This window comes from Prionailurus viverrinus, chromosome B2 (assembly GCF_022837055.1).
Source record: "Prionailurus viverrinus isolate Anna chromosome B2, UM_Priviv_1.0, whole genome shotgun sequence".
NCBI classification, from domain to species: domain Eukaryota; kingdom Metazoa; phylum Chordata; class Mammalia; order Carnivora; family Felidae; genus Prionailurus; species Prionailurus viverrinus.
The window spans coordinates 65,117,491-65,139,794 of record NC_062565.1 but is presented as its reverse complement, the minus strand read 5'-3'; the positions used below and the strand labels follow the sequence as shown (position 1 = coordinate 65,139,794).

Below are 22,304 nucleotides of genomic sequence, written 5' to 3'. Positions count from 1 at the left end.
ACTTATAGAATCATCTAATTGTTGTTAATTTTAGTATACCTCTGTATTTCTTGATGCAAGCCAGAGCCAAAACATTATTTGAATTAAGTGATTAATTAATTAAAATGAATGAAACATTCTTGAAAACTCAGAGACCCCGGAGGGTTAGATTAGAGAAAGTAGAATCAAGACTAGAATGTGCGAATTCCTGAGCTAACATGGGATTAGGACGTGGGTTAGCAGCGCAAATTTCACAAATGCAGAGTCAACTCTTGGTGTGTGTCAAAATGCACGGCATGAAAGGGAGGCCACTGAATTCACTCAGTGGTCCTACCTGTCAATATTAGTAAAAGATGATTTGAGAAACATTTTCAAAGAATGCTAAGTATGAAGTAAACTGCAAAGATTTGGATCAAAATATTGATATATGGGGAAATCAAAGAATCTGCGATTAAGTGACTTTTTAACTTTCTCACTTTATACTCTAATTATCTCTTACAGGTTTAAATACATACTCTTTGCAAAACAAACATTTTACTCATTGACTTTGGCTCTGGGTCTTAATTTTCTAAACAAAAATATATGGTGGTAGGAGAAACACTGTAAAAATGTTAATTACCAGATGAAAAGGTTCATTTAGGCTTGAACAAAACATATTGTAACATCATGCTGAAGGGAAAATAATAGGGGGTGCTCAAACTTCACCAGTGACTGTGCAGCCAACACAGCATCCTCTTCCTTTCTAAATGTGCTGTTCTGCCTCATCCACAGTTTCTGTTTTGTCTACAATTAAATACCCTATATGCAGCCTCCCATATAGTCAGAAATGCTGATTTCACCCTGAAGGGCTGACTCTCCTACAAGGAGAGGTCAAAGAGAAAAAGCTCCTGGAAGTAGTGCCTCCCTCCTATCCACCTAGCTCCTCTCCTCCAGAAGGTCTCCCTTCTAGCAGCCCTGAGGGGATATAGCACAGAGTTGGATTTACCCAGCAGCGGAGAGCGCAAGGGCCAAACAAGAAAAATCACTCCTCCCGGAAATGACTGGCATTATAAAGGAATGGATGCTTCATCTCTCTTCTGGGAAAATTCCCCACTGAGGCTCTCATATTTCTGTCTCCTGAAATGAGGTGGAGTAGAAAGCAAAGGAGGGAAGAAAGAAGATCAAGTGCCTATATTTCTACCCAAATTACCTATAATTTCTTCTCTAAAGAAATAAAAAACAGAATCTAAAAGCCAGAGTGCCCCCTTTGGGGGTGGAGGGGAAGGAACACCAGTCCCACTAGAACCAAGAGACAAAAAGTAAATGGAATTTTAACTGCCCACCTTTCATATCATCAAGCCCTCTTACCAATCATGTGGTGTGAAAGATTAAGCAATGCCTGCTATGATAAAGGCAAACACGTCACTCTCTTAATCTCAAATTTGAAGGAAAAAAAGGACTAATTCTTAGAGTTATACTGATCCTTATAAGTCACTGCCAGCTTAAGGATAAAAACAACAACAACAACAACAACTCTAGAAGGAACTTTATCTTTTAGAAAAATCTGCAATATATATTTGGAATATATATCCAAATTACTAGAGTTTCATCAAGAAAACACAGACCTTTATTATGTACACTTGCTTTTCTCATGAATTAAAAGCAAGCATTTTGCTATATACGGTGTTATGGAGCTATACATGTTGTGAGCTAGAACTTGGTAGTGATGGCTAGATGTTTCTGTTACACTATTATTTTTTACTATTTTCATTACACCTTAATCTCAGCAAGGGTACAGAGTTTTGATGTATAGGTCTTTTAAAAATATTGGGAAATTATCTCCATTACCTTTAACTTTGTATGAAAATAACAGCATTCTGTCAACTATTCACCAGCATAAATCCACACCATCCTTACATTTAAACAATATTTTTAAAGGTTACTTTTTGCATTTAGCATTTATTTTGAATATGTACTCAGGAATGCCATTGAGTCAATGTGGAAATCTATTAATTTTTGAAAAAGGCATTCCTGTACAAAGAGTTAATCTATCCAGTTTCTTTCATGGGGTATTCTTTCATGCTACGAACTCAAGATATTCTTTTCCATTGAATACAGACCATATGAATTATGTATGTAAATCTCTATGCATTAATCTGAGATTATAAACTCAATAGGTGAGTCAAAATGCTTCCTTAGTAAAACAACAAATGCAAAGAATTAAATCTGTAGGCACAATGCAGTGTAAATCTATTCCAAAGTATTGTTAAAATAAGGGATATTACCCTAGTTCGACATAAAAAAAAGCTCCCAACTTCTTCTGTATGTTCCTAAAGCTCAGGTAACTGCATTGTGCTAAAGTCACTACAATGAATAGGAGTATTCTGGCTTAATACAATGTCAGAACCAAAGCTCCAATTGTGATTCAAAATTCCTTTATATAGTATCAACACAGCAAGTACTGTACTTTTGAGCTGGAACAGTGCACACACAGTGTAGCTGCACCTGTCTTTATATTCAAGGAGATGTGAATACTGGGTGCATAGTACTATTTAAATTCATACTATTATAACAATTATTACTGCCAACTGTTGCTAATGCTGCCCATGTATGAAGAGAGATGCCAAGTACATAATATAACCATTGCTATCTCGTTTACTCCTCCCACCCATCCCTGTTTCACGGATGAGACAACTGGGTGGATAAATGACTTAAGACCACATAGTAACTGGTAGAACCCTGGAATCAAACCCAGGCCTCTTTGATTCTCAAATCCAGGCACTCATTTCCCTGCATCCCAAGTAATTACTACTAAGTACTAGTGGTAAGAGTGTATATTAGAGAAATTTTTGTTTACTACCTGCATTTTAGTATCTGGTTGTAATAACAAAGTTTATTTCCCAGTTCTATTGAACATTTATTACTCATGTGGTGTAATCTTTACCTAAATCACTTTTTTCCTATTTTCTTTTATGAAAGGTAGAGATAGTTGTAATAATTATCTTACTGATTTCATAGTATCATAATAAGAATAAATATGGAGTGTGCATTTGAGCACTTTTTACTATAAGGGCAAATGTTAGCTGTTGATGATGGTGTGCTCTTGATTTCATTGACCAAATAGATATTAGAAGTGAGAAAGAAGGGAAGTCAAAACAACACCAATATTCTGGACTCAAAATAACTTCAAAGAGGTTTGTGTTCTTTTCTAAGATAAAAGCCATTTTCCATGAGAAGTGTAGACACTCCTTAGACAGTGAATTCCATGCTAGGACTTTCTAGGTATCTTCTAGAACATCCTGAGCTAACAATCTTATTGCCATTTCAGGCAGGACCGAAAATTAGGGATATGGGCTCCAGATCTTATTCTGATGCTGGGAAGTCACTGGAGCTCTCTGGGACACACCATAGTATAGGCTTAAGGATGACAGGGACTCTGTACCTACAGCCTAAATCAGGGGATGCTACATAGCAAGTGCTCAAAACTGTTGGTTAAATGGAAGAATAAACCTCTGTAACTATAAAAGAAGGGTACTGGCATAGATGAGCAGTTTTCAGATGTTTCTTTTGCTGCAGAAATCTTTTTTTTTTTTCCAGTAAGATCCCCAAATCACAAAATATAAAACAGATAAAGGCAATGAGCTAGAAATGATACAGCAGTATAGCACATAGATGCCTAGACCCTACCAACCACAGTGTTTCCTTGTCCAGTCAACATTACTCCCCAACACTCTTGGACAACCCCACCACAGTGTGGAAACCACTGATTTGGATGCTAAAGCTCCTTTTGACTCAAATTCCATAAGTCTAAATATTGATTTCTGTCTTAAACAGGTTATTTCTACATCAAAGAAAGTAAACTAGCTCCTTCTGAGAAACAAGTAGCTTAATTAACAAAACATTTACTTTTAAATTACTCTAATTTGCTCACCAAATATCCCCTGTTCTCTCCTACATTTCCCATCCTCTTTTGCAGTTACCTGGCCCTGGGCAATGGCCCATGAACTGTAGTGACATATGTTCATTCTACCTCCTCCATCCCTCTCTTCCCTAGAGGTGGCCATGTGTTCCAGAGATCACTACTTCTACATGGAAGAAGGCCACCCAATCCCCATGGAACTGTGCAAATAAGCAATGAAGTTTGTTATGTTAAGCTATGAAGATCTGAAAGCTACTTATTTAATTTTTTTGACAAATATATATTTTAAATTTAATGGAGATATTTAGACCAAGTACTAAATAGGTCTTCTAGAATGTACTGCTCTATTTTCCTATATAATAAGGAGTCCTCACACTTTAGTGTTTATGGAAGGTACACTTCTAGGGATGAGGTTAAGGATTGTTTTGGAAACAATTACCTAAGTGGGGGAGGGGTTAGGGTTAGGGGATTTTCCAAAAATCACATGTCATAGTTGTCCCAAAACTTATATCATTGAATTAAAATCCCATCTTGCATATCTTCCACACTGTCTGAAGTTCCAGGTAGATTGTCTTCTTCTTTACAAAAAAATGGTGGGAGGAAACAGAGCCAAAGGTTTCATGAAATGTTTCCAAATATGTAGAAAAAAGATAAATCAGTTCTGAAGTGAAGTCACTATCCTCCACAAATCTTAATCATTGCCTCACAGGCATCTGCAAGTATAGGTATATTTATAATTCATAGGTATATTTATAATTTAGGATTTGGGTGATATTGTCAATCCCCAAAACAGACCTATAATCTGGACACTCTTGAACAACTGATTTGAATATTCAATTTTGTTTATAAATCTTAGGTTTTTCCTCATCCTAATAATTGACTTCATATTTAACCTGTGACTTCCTTTAATTTTTAGGCAGTTAAGGAATATTCAACTTTCCCAAATTTCTTATTTTTAATTTAAGCTAAAATTATTAAGTGGATGCCCTGCCATGCTGTCCAGATGCCCCTTTCAAGATGGAGAGATCCATTCCTCCACATGTTGAGGATGCTTTAGCATCCACCCTTTGAATCTGAAGACAGCCACATCTCCCAAGGCCAGGTCCCATTCCTTTGGCAGCATGAGCCCAGTGACTGGCCAATGCAAGATATTATGATCAGTTTCACAGCTCCCAAGGGGCTGACTGAGGCTTTCTTATACCTGCACTACAGCCCAACTTCTCTCCACCTGTCTGTTTCCCTTCCTGTACAGATATTAATCCTGAAGGTACTCCTTAATGAACTTCTTGCACAGAAATCTCCATCTCAGTGTCTGCTTCTGGGAAACTTGACCTACAAGAAATCTAAATTACTCTCCAACCACGGGGATGGGAAACAAGTCAAACTAGAGTAGTCCAGTCTTTTCCTATCACATTGTGTTTCCCAGACTGTCCTTTATGGTAAAGGATCTGAAGCAAATCACATCATTCTTTATTCTGTATTCCCAAATGCTTTCAAGCTAAAATAAACAGGGGCATCCTGGGAGACAGGACAAAAACATGAACTGAAAAGATGTATATGGAAAGGGGGAAGGATAATTTACCTTGATAACAGTGTGTTCCTTTATGGAGATTCCATATATGTCTGTATATGTACACACACACACACACACACACACACACACGTATTTGTTATTGAATTGAAAAATTAAAAATGTTTTCTCTATAACACATTTCTCTAAACATGAAAACCCAAATACAGACTTGAGAATATCTTTGTAAATTTGTAGAAAAAAGAACAACTACAAAATCCTAATCAGGGCTCCCTTTAGGTTGAAAGAAACAGAAACCCACTCAGACTAGCTCAGATCAAGATTACATAGCAAACAAAAAAACGAACTAAACTAAAAACAAAAAAACAAGACAAAACAAAAAAACAACAAAAAAACCCATTATACACCAAAGTGTTCAGCCAGCCTCAAAGTGACTCATCCCGGGAGGTCAGGATCAAAGAAGTTTGGTGCCTCATGGGGCAAAAGGCCTCTCTTATCAGTATGCCTTTGTCAGTCTCTCACTCTCTGTTGACTCATCTTGCACATGGCCCAACATGGTTTCCTCTGTAGACCAGCAATCATTTCTTTTTCTGGTAAATTCACACTCCTGCTTTCCACACCAACTATTTCAGACTTTCTTCCTCATCCTCAAATCTCCAACTCCTATCACTGTCAGAAGATGACTCAATTCTTCACAGAAAAAATAGAAATCATCAGACATTAGGTCCCTCATCTTTCCAGTTACAAACTTATACCCTTTCTCTTTTCTTTAAACCATGTTGTTCACTATATTCTTTCCATCAACTGTTAAGCATTCTTAAATTTATCCTATTTAAATTCCATTTAAAAGAGGTCCACATTGGACCTATTTCTCATTTCCCTCCAGGAATCCCCTTATGTCTCTCTTCCCAAATATCCCAAAAGATCTACCTGTATTGGGGGTATGTATTTTTTTAATGTTTGTTTGTTTGTTTGTTTGTTTATTGAGAGAGAGAGAGAGAGAGAGAGAGAGAGAAAGAGAATATGAGCTGGGAAGGGGCAGAGAGACAGGAGGGGAGAGAGAGAGAGAGAGAGAGAGAGAGAGAGAGAGAGCGAGCGCCCCAAGCAGGCTTCATGCCCAGCACAGAGCCCAATGCGGGGCTCTATCTCATGACTGCAGGATCACAACCTGAGTCATTATCAAGAGTTGGATGCTCAACTACCCAGGTGCCCCAAGTATATGTACTGATTTACCTCTCTCACTCTGACCACATCATTCTAGTTCTGGTCCTATCACTTTTTCTGAAGTCACCAGTGATCTCTTTGTTGAATCCAACAACTGAATACCATAGCTATTTATCAGTCTTCATTGTAGTTGATGTCTCTGAATTTCTTTTTTATTGATTCAGATACAATTTACATACAGTGATAGGCACAGATCTTAAGTGTACAGCTTGATCTATTTTAACAAATGCATACACATTTACAATACACATCCCTACAAAATATAAAACATTTCCGTCCTTTCAGCAGATTACTCCTTTCCCTTTCGTGTCAACCCCTCACCCCTGCTACCATAAAAGAGAACACCAATCTGATTTCTAACACCATGGATTAACTTTGCCTATTCCAGAGCTCCACATAAACGGAATCATACAGTCTGCAGTATTTGTGTCTGGCTTTTTTTATTCACCAGAATGTTTTTGAGGTTTATCTTTGTTGTTCCTGTATCAGCAATTTACTCTTATTTATTGCTGGGCAGTATTTCATTTTAAATAAAGAGTTTTAAAATTCATTAATTTTATAGCTTCTTCTGCTGATGGACATCTGAGGTATTTCCAGTTTAGGGCTATTTTGAAGAAGGTTCCTACAAACATTCCCTTATAAGAGTTTTTGTGAATAAATATTTTCACTTTTCTTCTTTAAATATCTGAATGAAACTGCTGGGTCATAATGTAGATGCATGTTTAGCTTTAAAAAAAAAAATTACCAGGGGTGCCTGGGTGGCTCAGTTGGTTGAGCGACCGATTTTGGCTCTGGTCATGATCTCACAGTTTGTGAGTTCGAGCCGAGTGTTGGGCTCTGTGCTGACAGCTCAGAGCCTGGAGCCTGCTTCGGATTCTGTGTCTCCCTCTCTCTCTCTGCCCCTCCGCCACTCATGCTGTCTCTCTCTGTCTCAGAAATAAATAAACATTAAAAAATTTAAAAATTAAATTAAATTTAAAAAATTACCAAACAGTTTTCTAAAGTGGTTGTACTATTCTTTGGTCCCACAAATAATAAATAAGGATTCCAGTTGCTCATTACTTCCACCAACATTTAATGTTGCCAGTCTTTATTTTGGTCATCCTAGAGACAGTGCCTTTTCCTCCTTGACATATTCTCTTCACTTTTATTTGGTATATCAAGTCTCCTGGGTTTTAGCCTACCATTCTTCATTTGTCTTTTCTAGGTCATTGTCTTCTTTCAGCCTTTAAAAGTGAAGTTTCCTTAAGACCCATTCTTAGTTTTTCTCCTCTGAATCTAATCACCCATTCTCACCTGTAGTTCCATAGCCACCTGTGTATAGATGACACATAAATTTCTATTTCTAACCCATCCTGTCTTCTGAGTTACTGACATATATTCTGCAAAAGCCAAAGGACCAAAACCAAACTTAAGATCTCTCTTCCATCCCTCCAGATGCTCCCAAAACTTAGGGCACAAGTCAGAAGTCAACTCATATTCAATCCATCAAAAGAAAATAATTGTGGCTTTTGTTTCCCAAATCTCTCTCAAATTGTAACATTTTGGCATCACCATGGAAGTCCTTGCTTCTAACATCTCTCACCAGGACTTCTGCCATAGCCTCCAAGCTAGTCTATAAACATACATGCCCTCGAGCTGCTCTTCCAAAATGCCCAAGGGAGCAAAATGTATAGAAAGGACTGTAGTTACAAAAAGTAGTATGAGGCATGTCTGGATCATGCAAATGAAGTAAATGGGAGAAAATGAACTTATTTAAGAAGACTTTATAGAAAGAATGTTTTAAGTTTTCAGGTTTGTGGGTGTGAGAGTTTAAATGAACAGGTGCATGGATGAGTTGGGAGTGCTCATGGATGTATATGTGAGTTGCCATCTCCTTCCCATCCCTCTAATTCTTTCTTTGGGTCACTGACCAACAGTCTGTCTGAAGCCAAACCTCCAAATGAGGGGGAACCAAGAAAAACTGTTCTCATAGTGAGCAAAACCAACTGGCTTTTCTAAGTGAAAAAACAAAATATGATTTTAATATGTACATAATTCAAAAGCATAGTAGTAAAAGCTATTGGGAATCATAAATAAATCACTACATATTGAAAACATTGTATCTTTCAGAGAATTATTAAAAATTAAAAATAAAATGATCACAATTAAGAAGTATTGATAGCTTAAATATAAGTGCAACAAATACCATTACAAAGGAAATTTTTAAATAAAATATTTCTTAGTCCTTGGCAATGATCCACTTACTTTGAATAATACTCAATATGACAAAATTCAAAATCAACAAAGTAATTAAAAGTTCCCTTGGAGTTTTCTTTCTTCCTTTTTTTAAAAAAAAATTGTTTTTCTTAAAGTTCCTTTTAAGTTTCTTAAAGTAGTGTGTGCATATATATATACACATATATACATACATATATAATTTTTTGAGAGAGAGGGTGCGAGTGAGGGGCAGAGAGCAACAGATCCCAGGAGGGGCACAGAGAGGGGGGACGGAGAAAGGGAGAAAGAGAGGGGGGAGAGAGAGAGACAGAGAAACCCAAAATGGGGCTCACCCAAAACAGGGCTCATGTTTTACCCAAAGCAGGGCTCGTATTCACCTGAATCAGAGCTTAAGCTCACCTGATGTGGGAATCAAACTCACAAACCCTGAGATCATGACCTGAGTTGAAACCAGATGCTTAACAATTGAAACACCCAAGCACCCTACTCTTTTTTTTTTTAATGTTTATTTATTTTGAGAGAGAGGGAGAGAGAGAGAGACCTGAGGAGGGGCAGAGAGAGAGAGATAATCCCAAGCAAACTCCACACTGCCAGTGCAGAGCCCGATGCAGGGCTCAAACCTACAAACTGTGAGACCATGACCTGAGCTAAAATCAAGAGTCAGATGCTTAACTGACTGAGCCACCCAGGTGCCCCAAAAGCATATACTCTTATAAAGCAGGCACACCAAACCAAAATTGAAAAAGAAATTTTTTTTTTTTAATTTGACAGTAGTTAAAATGAAAGTAGGTACAGAGAGTATGACAGTAGAAAAAACACTGGACCAGAAGATAGAAGACCCAAAGTCTTATACCTAACTCTCTTACTGATTAATAATGAAAACCAGAAAGAATCTCTGGGCCTCAGTTTTCTCTCCTTAATAGTGGAGTTGGAATAAATCTTCAGTGGCTAAAATGTTTTATCTTGATTGCCAACTCTCATCAGTTGATGGTCTGGAGTACTACAGTCAGAAAGGTTCGTGAGGCATCCAACATTTAGCACTGATGCTTTTCTAGGTTCAGGAAGTCATCTGTGCACTGAGTAATTGCCAGCCCTGGACTGGACGGTCTCATCTTATCAATATCTCAACCCAATCCAGTTATGTTATGTCCAAGACTAGTCCTTTACTGTACTGGGAATGCAGACTGAGCAGTTCAGTTCAATAAGCACTTACTGAGGTCCTGCCATGTTTCAGGCACAGTGTTAAGCAATGGAAATACAAATATAATTAGGAGATACCTGCATTCAAGGAGTTTAAGGGCAGAAGATGACTTAACCAAGGGGCATTTTTAAATAAAAAATATATTCCAGTACAATACTTTATGTTCATATGTCTATGATCTAATTCTAAATACCAAATCAGAGAACATATATTATGGTTTAAACTGTTACTGAAGTTAGTGATATTTTAATTCAAAGGAGATGTTTCCATTAAGCATGTCTGTCTAGAGAATTACTTTTTAAAATGTATTATTTACATCCTCCCATGCTGACATTCAAACATTTTTAAAATGCTGTCCTTCAGGAAGCCATTAATGATAAATTAAGAGTACAACAGATCATCCGAAAATTGTATTTCAATTTCACCTTGTAATATCCAACATCCACTATATTCTCCTCATAAGTTCTGGCCAACTCTGGTTCTCACAATAGCCAAAAACACTCAGCTCACTTTTTATTTCAGAATCTGCTGATAGAATTCCCATGGTTAGCATAACCTTCCCACTGCATCCACCTACATACCCTATTAGTCCACCCAGCAGCCTTTGGTGACTCCTCCACTCCACATCCTTTGGATTTATTCATTCATTCACACACACACTATAAAAACTTCAGGCACCTATTACATGCCAGGCACTGGCAAGTAAGAATGATCCTGTTCTCAGGAATATATGCTATCCTGAGGTGAGAACTGCCAAGTGAAAAAGGTTATGAAAAAGATGTGCACAGAGGAAAAAAATTAATCTGGGAAGTATGGGAAGATATACTAGAGGAGATGCCACTTGAACTAATTTGAAAGGCTATGTAAAAATTAGGGAGATTAAGAAGGAAATTCCTGGGGCACCTGGGTGGCTCAGTAAGTTGAACATCTGACTCTTAATTTCAGTTCAGGTCATGACCCCAGGGTGGTGGGATCAAGCACCTCATCAGGCTCTGCACTGAGTATGGAGCCTGCTTGAGATTCATTCATTCTCTCTCTCTCTCTCTCTCTCTCTCTCTCTCTCTCTCTCCCTTTTGTTCCCCCCTCACCCCTCCCCTGTACCCTCACACTGTCTCTAAAAAAAAGAAGGAAATTCCTGACAGAGAGAAAAGCACAGAGGAGTCACAAAGTTGTGAAGCAGTGGTGATACTTTGAGATCCTGTTCAGTAAGGCTATGGCAAGAAGGTGTGAAGGACCAGTGAAAGGAGACAGTAAGCACAGTACAGATTATGAAGTTTAAACTTGACTCTGAAAGCAAAGGGGTTGTATTGAATGGACATGATCAAACGAATGTTAGAACAATTCCTCTGACAACAGTGTGAAGATGAGATGGGAGGGGTCTGACTGGTGGCTGGGAAATGAATTAGGAAGTTATTGCAGGCAACCCAGCGAGCAGTGATAAGAGTCTACATTAAAGTAAAGGCAATGGAATTGGAAAATAAAAGAGGAATTCAAAGGACTCTAGAAAGATTGAATCAGAATCAGATTTGACAATGGACTGAATAAGGAGTTGCCCTAAAGATGCTACACAGAAAGACAGGGATTATACGAAAAGCACTGTGTTTAGGCAGAAGGTCAAGAAAGTTATGATGGATAACAACTGGTTTGAAGTTCCCAAGGGGCATCCATGTAGAGATATTTAGCAGGTAGTTAGGTAGATGAATCCAGAATCTGGTAGAAAATTCTCAGGTAGTAAAATAGATTTGGAAATCATTAACATATAAGTACGATTGAAGCCATGAGTGTGTTTGAGATTGACCAGAAACTGAATATTATATGGGAGTATAAGGTTGAAAGAGGACCCATGGGAAGGGCAACATTTGATTATTAACAGAAGATTGATTAGGGACACATTAGAAACTAGAAGACAAATCAGAAGGAAATGGAGTTATAGAAAGAAGAACAAGTGAGAACTTAAAAAAGTCCTCCACTTCTTATTATAATCACCACCCATTGTGAACTATTTTGTATGGCTTACTTAGCATTTTCCCAAAGTACACGTCATAGTTTTTAGAATTTGCACTACCTCACCAGGTAAATTACCTGTTACTTGGCCTGGGACTGTGAGCTGTTTGTTTTTTTCTTTTTCTGCATGTGGACCTCCAAGAACCTTAAACTATGCTGTCTTTATGGAAGCCTGACAGATAGCCACATGATAGATTATCAGTCATAGTTCAACTCAGTAGGGACTATTACATCTTAGGCCTTTGGGGCTCCAAATACCATGTAATCCCTTTTCGTGCCTGTGCCTGGAACAATACTGTTTCAGACTAGTGTGAAGTTTTCACTCCAGGTTGTTATAAATTAGGTGGTTAGATTTGGCCTAGGGTATGTGGACATCTTTGTTTTTATTTTTATATATTTTAAAGAGTGTGTGAGCAGGGGAAAGGGGCAAAGGGAGAGACAATCTCAAATAGGCTCCATGCTAAACACAGAAGGGCTCAGTCCCACAATCTTAGGATCATGACCTGAGCCAAAATCAAAAGCCAGATGCTCAAATGACTGAGCCACCCAGTCACCCCATGTAGACATCTTTAAATTGAAATATACAGCCTAATTTATAAAAATACTTTACTATATTCTATTTTTTCCAAATTACATTTTAATGTAATTGTCATGATGATCATGAAGAATATCAAAGTAGAATCTCTTTATAATTTTCACTTACCAAAATTTCAATGTCTCAAATAAATAAGCCAGCTCATTTTAATTTCCCTTTATTTCAGATACCAAGACCTAAACTACATCAAGTTTTTCTCCCCCCCACCTCCCCACCAAAAAAAGGGTTAGGAAAGAAGACATAAGGTCCAGAATATTACAACACAGAGTTAGCTAAGAAAGATAACTCTGCTAAGCTGTATGAAATAGAAAAGGAAAAGCTATTTGGTTAACTTTACTTTTGTTTTCATCCCTTTCTAGTAATACACTATGTAATCTTTCTGACCTGGATAGAACTTCTAAATGTGCATATATATACTATCCTATATTTACAGAAACCTGATACATTGATCTATACATTCCTTAGATATTTCATATACCATCTGCCCAATTGTTCTGAAATGTAAAACCCCATAAATTGAAAATACAACAGCTAGCCACCCGAATAAAGACGTTCTCATTGCATTTGTTAAGAGCTATGTTTAAACAAGAACTATAATGTGGCACATGATGCTGGTGCAATGATTATCTACAACTTTAAAATAACCTGATATTCTTGAGAATATCAGTAATCTCCTAGAATACTGCTCAAATATCGATCATATTTGAGCACAGAAATGTAAGTGGGTAGCTAATCAAACAGACGACATAAAGTGTGGGACATACAGCCAGAAAACTCTATCAATTACTACTATACTAATTCCCATTTGTGAACATGCAAGAGTCCATTAAAAGAAGGTAAACCGCATAAATTTATATGACAGTGCAGATACTTTCATTGGTTTTCAATTCATATATCTTCTCTATGTAAATATAATGGCATCTCCCAAACAATAATTACCTCTATAATGATGGGGAATACAAAAAGAAATACTAAATAGGATGTAGATCACCAGCAAGGAATTATATTACATAAAGATAACTGGTTCAGGGGCGCCTGGGTGGCGCAGTCGGTTAAGCGTCCGACTTCAGCCAGGTCACGATCTCGCGGTCTGTGAGTTCGAGCCCCGCGTCGGGCTCTGGGCTGATGGCTCAGAGCCTGGAGCCTGTTTCCGATTCTGTGTCTCCCTCTCTCTCTGCCCCTCCCCCGTTCATGCTCTGTCTCTCTCTGTCCCAAAAATAAATAAACGTTGAAAAAAAAATTAAAAAAAAAAAGATAACTGGTTCATTATAGTTCTTTAAAATAGCTAATATCTAATTGAGCACATTAATTACTTTCAATTTGCAAGAAATTGCTTTCTATAACATTACCTTTTTTACTATCTAAACTTCAGAAGAATTATTAAAATATCGCATTCTAAAATATATGTAAATGTCTTCTCTAAACTGCAGTTGCTCCTTTGCAAGGCCCAAAGGAGAACGCTCATAAAGAGAGTCCTGCTGCAGCTGCAATTCAGAGCCACTGCTATTTGAAAAATGTTTTGAAATTTTAAATTCTACTTTACCATAAAAGGTGGCATTCCACTGAGACTCCATAAAAGATAACACCTCATTCTCAGCAAAAGCCCTTCCATTTACCAAACAATGACTTTCAAAACAGTATGTCTATAACTTACTTGTATTATTTATTGAGAAGATATATTTTATGGCTGTTAATTGCTTGATTATCTTAAGTTTTAAATGAATAATGGGTCAAGGGAAGCAAAACTTATAAAAAAGACAATAAAATTTATTGTCCATAATGAAATTAAAAATTGACAAATAGGGATACTTTCCATAATTACAGAGTGAAATAGGGATAAATAGATACTGTTCTGGGCAAACCAACAGGTACAGTCACTTTCCTTTTAAACAATTCTATTTTTCTCTCTTTTTTTTAAGTTTATTTATTTATTTTGAGAAAGAAGGAAAACAGCATGAGTGGGGGAGGGGTAGAGAGAGGAGAGGGAGAGAATCCCAGGCAGGCTCTGCACTGTCAGTGCAGAGTGTGACACAGGGCTCGAACTCATGAACCGTGAGATCATAACCTGAGCCAAAGTCAGAGCCTCAACCGACTGAGCCACCCAGGCGCCCTTCTATTTTTCTTTTTAAATAAACATTCCTGTGTACAGGCAGTTTTCACAAGATAGCAACAGAGGTAGAAAACCTAAAGTCAATGCATAATACTCCCCTCTTGCCATTCACAGAACACTGACCTAGATCAATAAGTGTATATAAACTTGATGTAGAGTGTGAGAATACACATACAGAAAACCTAAAGCATCTAGTACAGAATCTTAAAACATTCCTAAACACATATAATATAATCTGTTACATCACCCAACAATAAACTGACATGAAAGAGAAACTACCACTCGACAAGTATACTGCCCCTTATTCAGCTAATTCTGAAAATGAATAATTTATAAAATCCAGTGGCACTAAAACCATCATGTCTTTTTCTAGTAAAGGATGAGGAAATTTCCCTAAACTAATTTCTCTTCACATTTTTGATTTAGGGTTGCCTTCTAGATATTTAAGACTATCATATTGTCCACATTGCTTTCTGTGCTAAAGACATTTATAAGCTATTTAATGAGAAAAAAAGAAGAATGTAAATATCACCTCAGACCAAGACCTGGACCCATGTTACGCTGTGCCTCCTTACCAAATTCTTGCACTGGTGGTTGCAGGCCTCGCCACACTATTCTGTAAGCATGATACAATGAATGGATTCTTCTGTAAGAACTCATCTCCACAGGACCTCTAGCAGCTGCTGCAATAACTACAGGAAAAGATAATCTTCCGATTCTTCTATAGTTTTCCAGAGTAGAGATAACAATGGCACCTTGCTTTGATACAGCAACTTCAACTTTAAAGTTTCACTATCATATTACAATGTCCTAAGTTCGCAGGGCAAGCACTATCAATTCCACTTTACACATAAAGAAAGGGAGACTCGCATGGGATAACTTACTGATGGTCGCATCTATAGAAAGTGATAGTGGTAAGACCAGAATTCAGTCATTGCTCCATCCAACTATTTGATGCTCACCTCCCTTTCTGACCATGGCACTTTTAAAATGGCACTATTAACTACACCAACAAAGGACCTATTCTACCCAAATAGTCCAATGCCTGACCCCATTCCAAAACCTGAAAAAATGGTCTTACTGTTACAGACTATTGTACGATACTTAGTTTGAAATAGCCTAGATAATAAATAAAACTGAGAGCAATAGTGGGGAGAAGAGATAACTTCAAAGTGGAGGAGAATGGTGGGAAAATGCAAAGGTATTAACACCATGAGTAAAAGAGCAAACAGATCAGAAAAGCCCCGGGTGTATATGGGGTTAACCAGTAAGCTGTGGCCAGATCTAGAGATTAAAGAGAGGTGGACTTGGAAAAGGATAAAAAATGCCACTAGCCATAAGAAATTCTTCTCTCCCACCTTTTAGATTAATTCTCTGGGCTCCAGAGTCAAATGTCATAAGCAAAAGGTCAGGAAGGTATCTAGCTAGTGCTGGGAATTTCATTAATACTAGAAAACTAATAGAATACTGACAGGATGAACTTCTCATTAAGAGGTGAGCTCAGGGGAGAGTAACATGTAAAGTATCTAGTCAAATGCCTGACACATGGAAGGCATACAACAAATGTTAGTACCTCCTCCCCCAATAGAACAGGAAAACAAACCCTGTATTATTACCCACATCTTGATGTACTTTAAAAAAGACTTACAAGAGGACTAGGAACTTGGAGTCAATGCACATGGGTTCTGGTTTCTATTCCTCTCATTGCCATGTGCCCTAGGAAAATTAACTTCAACTTGCAGGACCAGCTCTAAAATATCCACCTCATATCACAGAAGAAAATGTAAAAAGCTGTCTAAAAATATAAAATTGTCCATAAAGAGATACAAAATGAATTACAATGGACTCTATAATCCATGGTACAGCAACCTCATCCATCTGTATGTTCCAGATGTGGGAGAATAATATTATTTCAGGAATTCCTATTTGATATCTTTCCAGGAAGCTTACTGCACAGGTTTAAGACAAACCATTCTCCTCACTTAACAAGTTGAGCAAATAACACTCCCAAGATGTTGTGTTTCTATTCAAGTCAGCAGTAGCACATAGAGCCCACACTGGTTTCCATATTCTATTTCAAATTTAGTAATCTACTTATTTAAATGATGGTGCCCCCTCACTTCTGGTTAAGAAAGAATACATACAAGTTAAAAGAAAGTCAAGCCATGTTAGCAAAAATGTGAACTCATGGTTATGTCTCTTTCCTTCCATTCTCTTTGATAACTCCTCATGTCTTTCATTTTTTAAGACTTCCCTTTACTATATTTTCTCCAGGAACAATTGAGAATTCAGTCCTGGGCATGCACATTTACTAAGATAGATTTCTGTTGAAAGAAAACTCCAATAGAGTTCAGAGTTAACCTTCTCTAAATTTAACCCTATCTATAAATGGTGTAAAGGAGACTAGACTCCAAGTAAAATGATGAGTTTTCTCCCTCTTTTCTATTTAACACAACATCTCAAAAATGATAGACACTAGCTCGTGGGTTAGCAGGGTTTCCTCATTACTATTTGCCTTCTTCCTTTTCCTTCTTACCATCCCTGCCTTAGTAACATGAGATAATATTTCTGGGCATAAGATAAGAAAATCTTTGCAAACCCCAATGAAAACACGATACCTGCATTCATTAGGTCTCTATCTGTACTCCTCCCAGATGCCGCATCTACTTTTCCTTTTTTCCCCCACTTGCTAATTAGGGTCTCTCATATTGAGTCTTGTGTATACATTTCAGGCCACAATGTTATAATTGGTTGGAGGGAGAAAAAGGAGGAAGAAAAGCTAAAGTTACAAGAGTCTACTCCTTCTATTTTTTTTTCTCCTTTCATGAAGGAAGTAGATTTTGTGGATGTTTGAAAAGTTAGCACTAGATAACTTGTTAAGAAGAGCGTGAAGTCTAAAGTCGACACAGTTTATAAATCAATTTACACCATGAATTGTAGAATTTGTAAGAAAAATAGAACCTCATAGAATCTCCCATTTAATTGTCTTGCCCACATTTACACAATAAGTGACAGAATTGGTGCTAGAACCCCCAAAATGCTTGGATCCAAAGTTAATGGTCTTTCCACCAAAGTATGATGCTTTTTATTTTCTTAAAACTGGAGGCAATTCCTTTGCCCTCAATCCACAGGAAAACTCTATTAAGAGTGTAAGTAAAGCTCCAGGCCCTCTTATAATCAGCAGCTGATCTACTAAATCAGCCTAATCTTTTGCAAAACCACTTCTCTGAAACTGAGGAAATAGCAGAAATTAATTCAAGGTAAAGGTAGATGAAATGCAAGCTTCTTCTTGGTAGAAAGACGGTGTAGGGTATGGGAAAATATTTGGACTTAGAATAAAAGGTCTGGGTTTGAATCCTGGTTGGGCCATGTAATGTGAGTTAGTTTAGGGTATTACTGGAATTCTCTGAGCGTAGAATAAGGATCTGAGGATTCTATGACCTGACTTACCTTCTGCACAGACTGTTGTGAGAATCCAAATATGCATGTATTAAACTTGAGCATAGTTCAACTATTTGGCATTTGATTCAATAACCACTTAGAATAATGGCCAGCATGAGGTAAATGCTCAATAAATGTTAGTAGTTTTATTTAATATTTCAATATGATTCTCAATTCCTATCCTCAGACTATCCCCTCAACTCTCTGCTTCTATTTTTTTCTCTTTTACTATTCTGTAGCTGCTTTCTCTATGGAGCTTTTATAAAAAAAGGAATAAGATTTTAGATCTAATGAGATCTTCTCTGATTTAGGTCCCAGATAATGCAGTTTTCACCTCATGTAATATATTGGCTCATGGTGTCTGGTGACAGTTACTTGAAAGAGTATTCATTGAGGAAGTTAGGTTTCAAAAAGCCTCCAAAACACAGACACACACAGACACACACAGACACACAGACACACACAGACACATACACACACACACACACACACACACACACACACACACACCCTACTAAGATTAAGAAAAGACCTCTGATTTGCAGATAATCAAATCAATCACTAAGAATTATTTGCAGGATTCAACTATTTCTAGTTACATGGCATGGTTTTTAAAATTAGTGCACTTTGCCAATTAAATGGCTTATTTTTATGATAAAGTACTTATGATTTTGAGTAAAACTTTCTGAAATTTTGAGGCAAAAGTTAGCTTGATTATTCTTTTCCATTTACACACATTTAAAGATACTATCAAGAACTGATTCAGGTAGTAATTTATAATCAAGGCTGATGAAACTGTACAAATACATTTTAATTGGTATTTTGTAATCTTTCTTTGGCATATTCACCTATTAGTTTTCTATGTTCTATTAGTGCCTTACATATTTATACACACTGGGAAGAGAGAGAGAGAGAACATGCACACGGGGTAGCTCAAGGTGATGATTCTGCAGTCATGAACAAAAGTGAATTTTAAGTCTAATTGCTCTTACCAGAACTTCAGCTTTGTAGGGCCTGTTGTGAAAGTAATTTCTCAAATACGTGATATGATGGACCAAGCATTACCATACAAACTTATCTCTGAGGTAAGAAATATGGTACTTCAATGCCCAGTGAAAAGCAGCATGTTTTCCAATCTATTTTTATGCAAAGTTTAGGAAAGGCCACCACCTATGACTGTGCCATTAAATTCCCACATGTGTATGTCATTTGAAAAGTCTCTACAATCACCAGTTTTTAAGACATAAAGTGCCCTCTAGAAAAAAGTACAGCACTGTTCCACTAATTGCAGACAATATGACACGCTTACATGGCAGCAAACCGGGATTCCAAAACACTCACCAGTCTGCCACTGCACAAAAGGCCAAGACATTAACAGAGGAGGCTGATTGATAAAGTTAATGCAGAGGTCTGGGATTATAGAGGGCTGTTGTATAACAGCATCACACACTGCGATATTCTGTGAATCTTTGCAATAAAGGAACAACATTTGCAAGCCAGTGCAAAGCAGTCACAGGAACAGCAGTGGGAAAGATGTTTTAGACATGAGCATTGGACGATGTTCTTCACTGTCTTATTTGTCCACATAACCCCATACATTCTTACCATGCTATCCTAGGCAGCTGGCAGATTTGGAATTCTGTCCTAAAACTCACCCTCTCCCTCTTAAAACCTCTCACTCTCCACCATCCTGAAACAGCAAACGAAGAGGAGTGATGGCCACTACTTGCACTGTGCCTTCCCCTTCCTATTTGGACCATGGAGCAGCAGCTCATATTTTCTGCTGGCTGCTGGAGGCCTCCATCCACCTGCTATCTGCAGTGAACACCAAAAGGAACGGTAGCAACCTGTAAATCCTGACCAGCATAAAAAAGATGTCCAGGACAGGTGGCAGGGACTGCAACCAGTGAGGACAGACGGACTGACAACCAGACAGACAAACAGCAGCACCATCAGACACAATCCATTACTTCCAGTCTCAGAAGAGGGGAAGCCTGCAGCACCAGGGATGTCATTGTTGCATTAGGGATAGGCAGCAGATTAACAAGGGTTCTGCCTCCCTCAAGCCAGCAGGCTTAAAGTGTTTGTCTTTTGGAGGAGAAGGAGCAGGGAATCCAGAAACCTGCTGCTCTTTATAGAACAAGGCCAGCTCTGGCCTTCCGGACCCTTTGAGTCTACAATGAAAGGGCAGGAATGACTGGATTTCTACTCTTCTGCTGTGGCCCAGCACCGACAGCACTTGCTCAATATCCCCCTCTCCCATCTGGGTGGCAGTTATATTGGTGGGGACCCATCAGTCTGGGAATGCAGCCTCCCTCCCTTCCTTTCCTTCTAGGCACTGCTGCACTGAGAGGAAGCACAAGAAACCTTCAGTGACAGCATCTTGTCTTCAGGAGGCAATCCTCTGGGGTGGGGAAGGCTCTGATGGGTGTGCTCTGTGCCTGGGTGTCACGCCTGTTCCCTCCCTGCCCCCTTCTTCCCTCTCAGCTAACTCCAGATGCAACAGGTTCCCTTTGGCTTTTCATGCCAATCCTCTGCCCCCAGATACACCTTCTGGTCTAAACGGGAGACACCAACAAAGTAGTCCCAATCAGGGTCTCCAAATTCCTTTACCCCCAAGTTGAAAACTTTCCTGAATACAAGACGACCAGGGAAGGCAGAGTCGAAGTCCCCTGCAGTTCCACTCTATGGGTGATGCTAAGGTGCAAGGAAAACCCAGCCTGGATGCCAGTACCTTGTAAGCAGTTTTGTTTGAGAATATGATAAGCAGCAGCACAGGAAGTGTCACACACCCCTGCACTACCAGCAACAAGCCCCATCCCCTCCCCAGACAGGGGGAAATGGGGCGCTGGGCAGACAGCCTCTGAAGGGCTGATAGGCTTTAAGGAAGGGGGGATGTGTGCGCATATTTGATCCCCTATTGTACTGCTTCCACCAGAAGCTGAGCAGGCCCCAGGGGTCTCTTGGAAACCAGCAAAGAGAGGAACCTCTATTTTGTTCAGGCCAGAGTCCCCATCAGCTTCTCCCATTATTTAAAACTTTGCCTTGCCAATGGCATTGTGTATGGGTAAGAAAATGTATCTTCACACAGATATTCTATGAAGAAGACTGTGACTAAAAGATTAAAGAGAAGCTGGGGAGGCAGGTTACCAAAGATGGCAACTGCCCAAAAAAGACCCAATCTTGATCTGGAGATGAATGAGTACCAAAATGAACACTCAAAGAAGCATTTTTCTTATATAAATACTGGCACCCTTCACTGGGGTAACCCCAACCTCCTGAACAACTCCAGGAAAAGAGGAGCTGTTCTCAGCACCTCTTCATCCATCCCACCTCCCCTTTCTTCCACTCATCACCTGGCCCTTAACCTGTTCCCAGCCCAGGGCCCTTCCACCTGGGCGGCATCAGCTCTTCTCAGCTTCTGCATACCCCACCCTCAGGGTGGTCCCTCTCCACCCAATCTTCCTCTGCACCCCAGCCTCAAGACATCCTCTCCTGGCTCCCGGGCTCCCCGCTCGGTGGCATCCCCTCCGTCCTCCTGTCCCCCTAACCTCTTCCCTGCTTAAACCCGGCGCCCCTGGCCCCAGGGCGGGCGCCTCTGCCCCCCACCCAGCACCCTCGCCCGCCCCTCCCCCACACTCAGCCGAGAGGATTGGGTGAGTGAGTGGCGAATGGACCGATGGAGGCACGGAGGCACGGATGGCGCGGCCAGGGGTGGCTTACTTGAGCATGGCTTCTTCTTTTTCCTCTTCTTCCTTCTGCCGGTCCATCACTGCCATGATAATGTTCCTCTCCTCCTCGGTCAGGTGGCTCAGGTCGGGCAGCTCTTGCATGGGGGGAGGCACCGTGGGTGGGCGAGGACCGCGGGGCCCCACCGCCGAGGACATTTTCGTGGCCTGCACGCCCCCTCTTCTGGCTCCCTGGCTCTCACCTTTCGGATTCACGCCCAGCAGCTGCGCCCCTGCTTCCCCTCACAGAGGAGCCCTCCTGGCGGCGGCAGGAGGAGGAGGAGCAGCGGCGGCGGCAGCAGCAGAGCCGGGGAGAGAGAGAACCCAGTCTTTCATGGTTGTTTGCATCCACCCAGCCCCGGATGCTGCCTTT

The 22,304-nt window shown here is 39.3% G+C and overlaps 1 protein-coding gene across 3 annotated transcripts in view; it reads right to left on the bottom strand.

The window, feature by feature from the left end:
• LOC125166162 (regulating synaptic membrane exocytosis protein 1-like) overlaps positions 1–22,090 on the bottom strand; it is a 202,846-nt gene extending 180,756 nt beyond the window's left edge. For all 3 annotated transcript variants that reach the window (XM_047859908.1, XM_047859909.1, XM_047859910.1), the window contains exon 1: positions 21,927–22,090. In XM_047859908.1, the coding sequence (XP_047715864.1) occupies positions 21,927–22,090 (164 nt within the window). The remainder of the gene's footprint in view (positions 1–21,926) is intronic.
• Between the last annotated feature and the right edge of the window lie 214 nt (positions 22,091–22,304).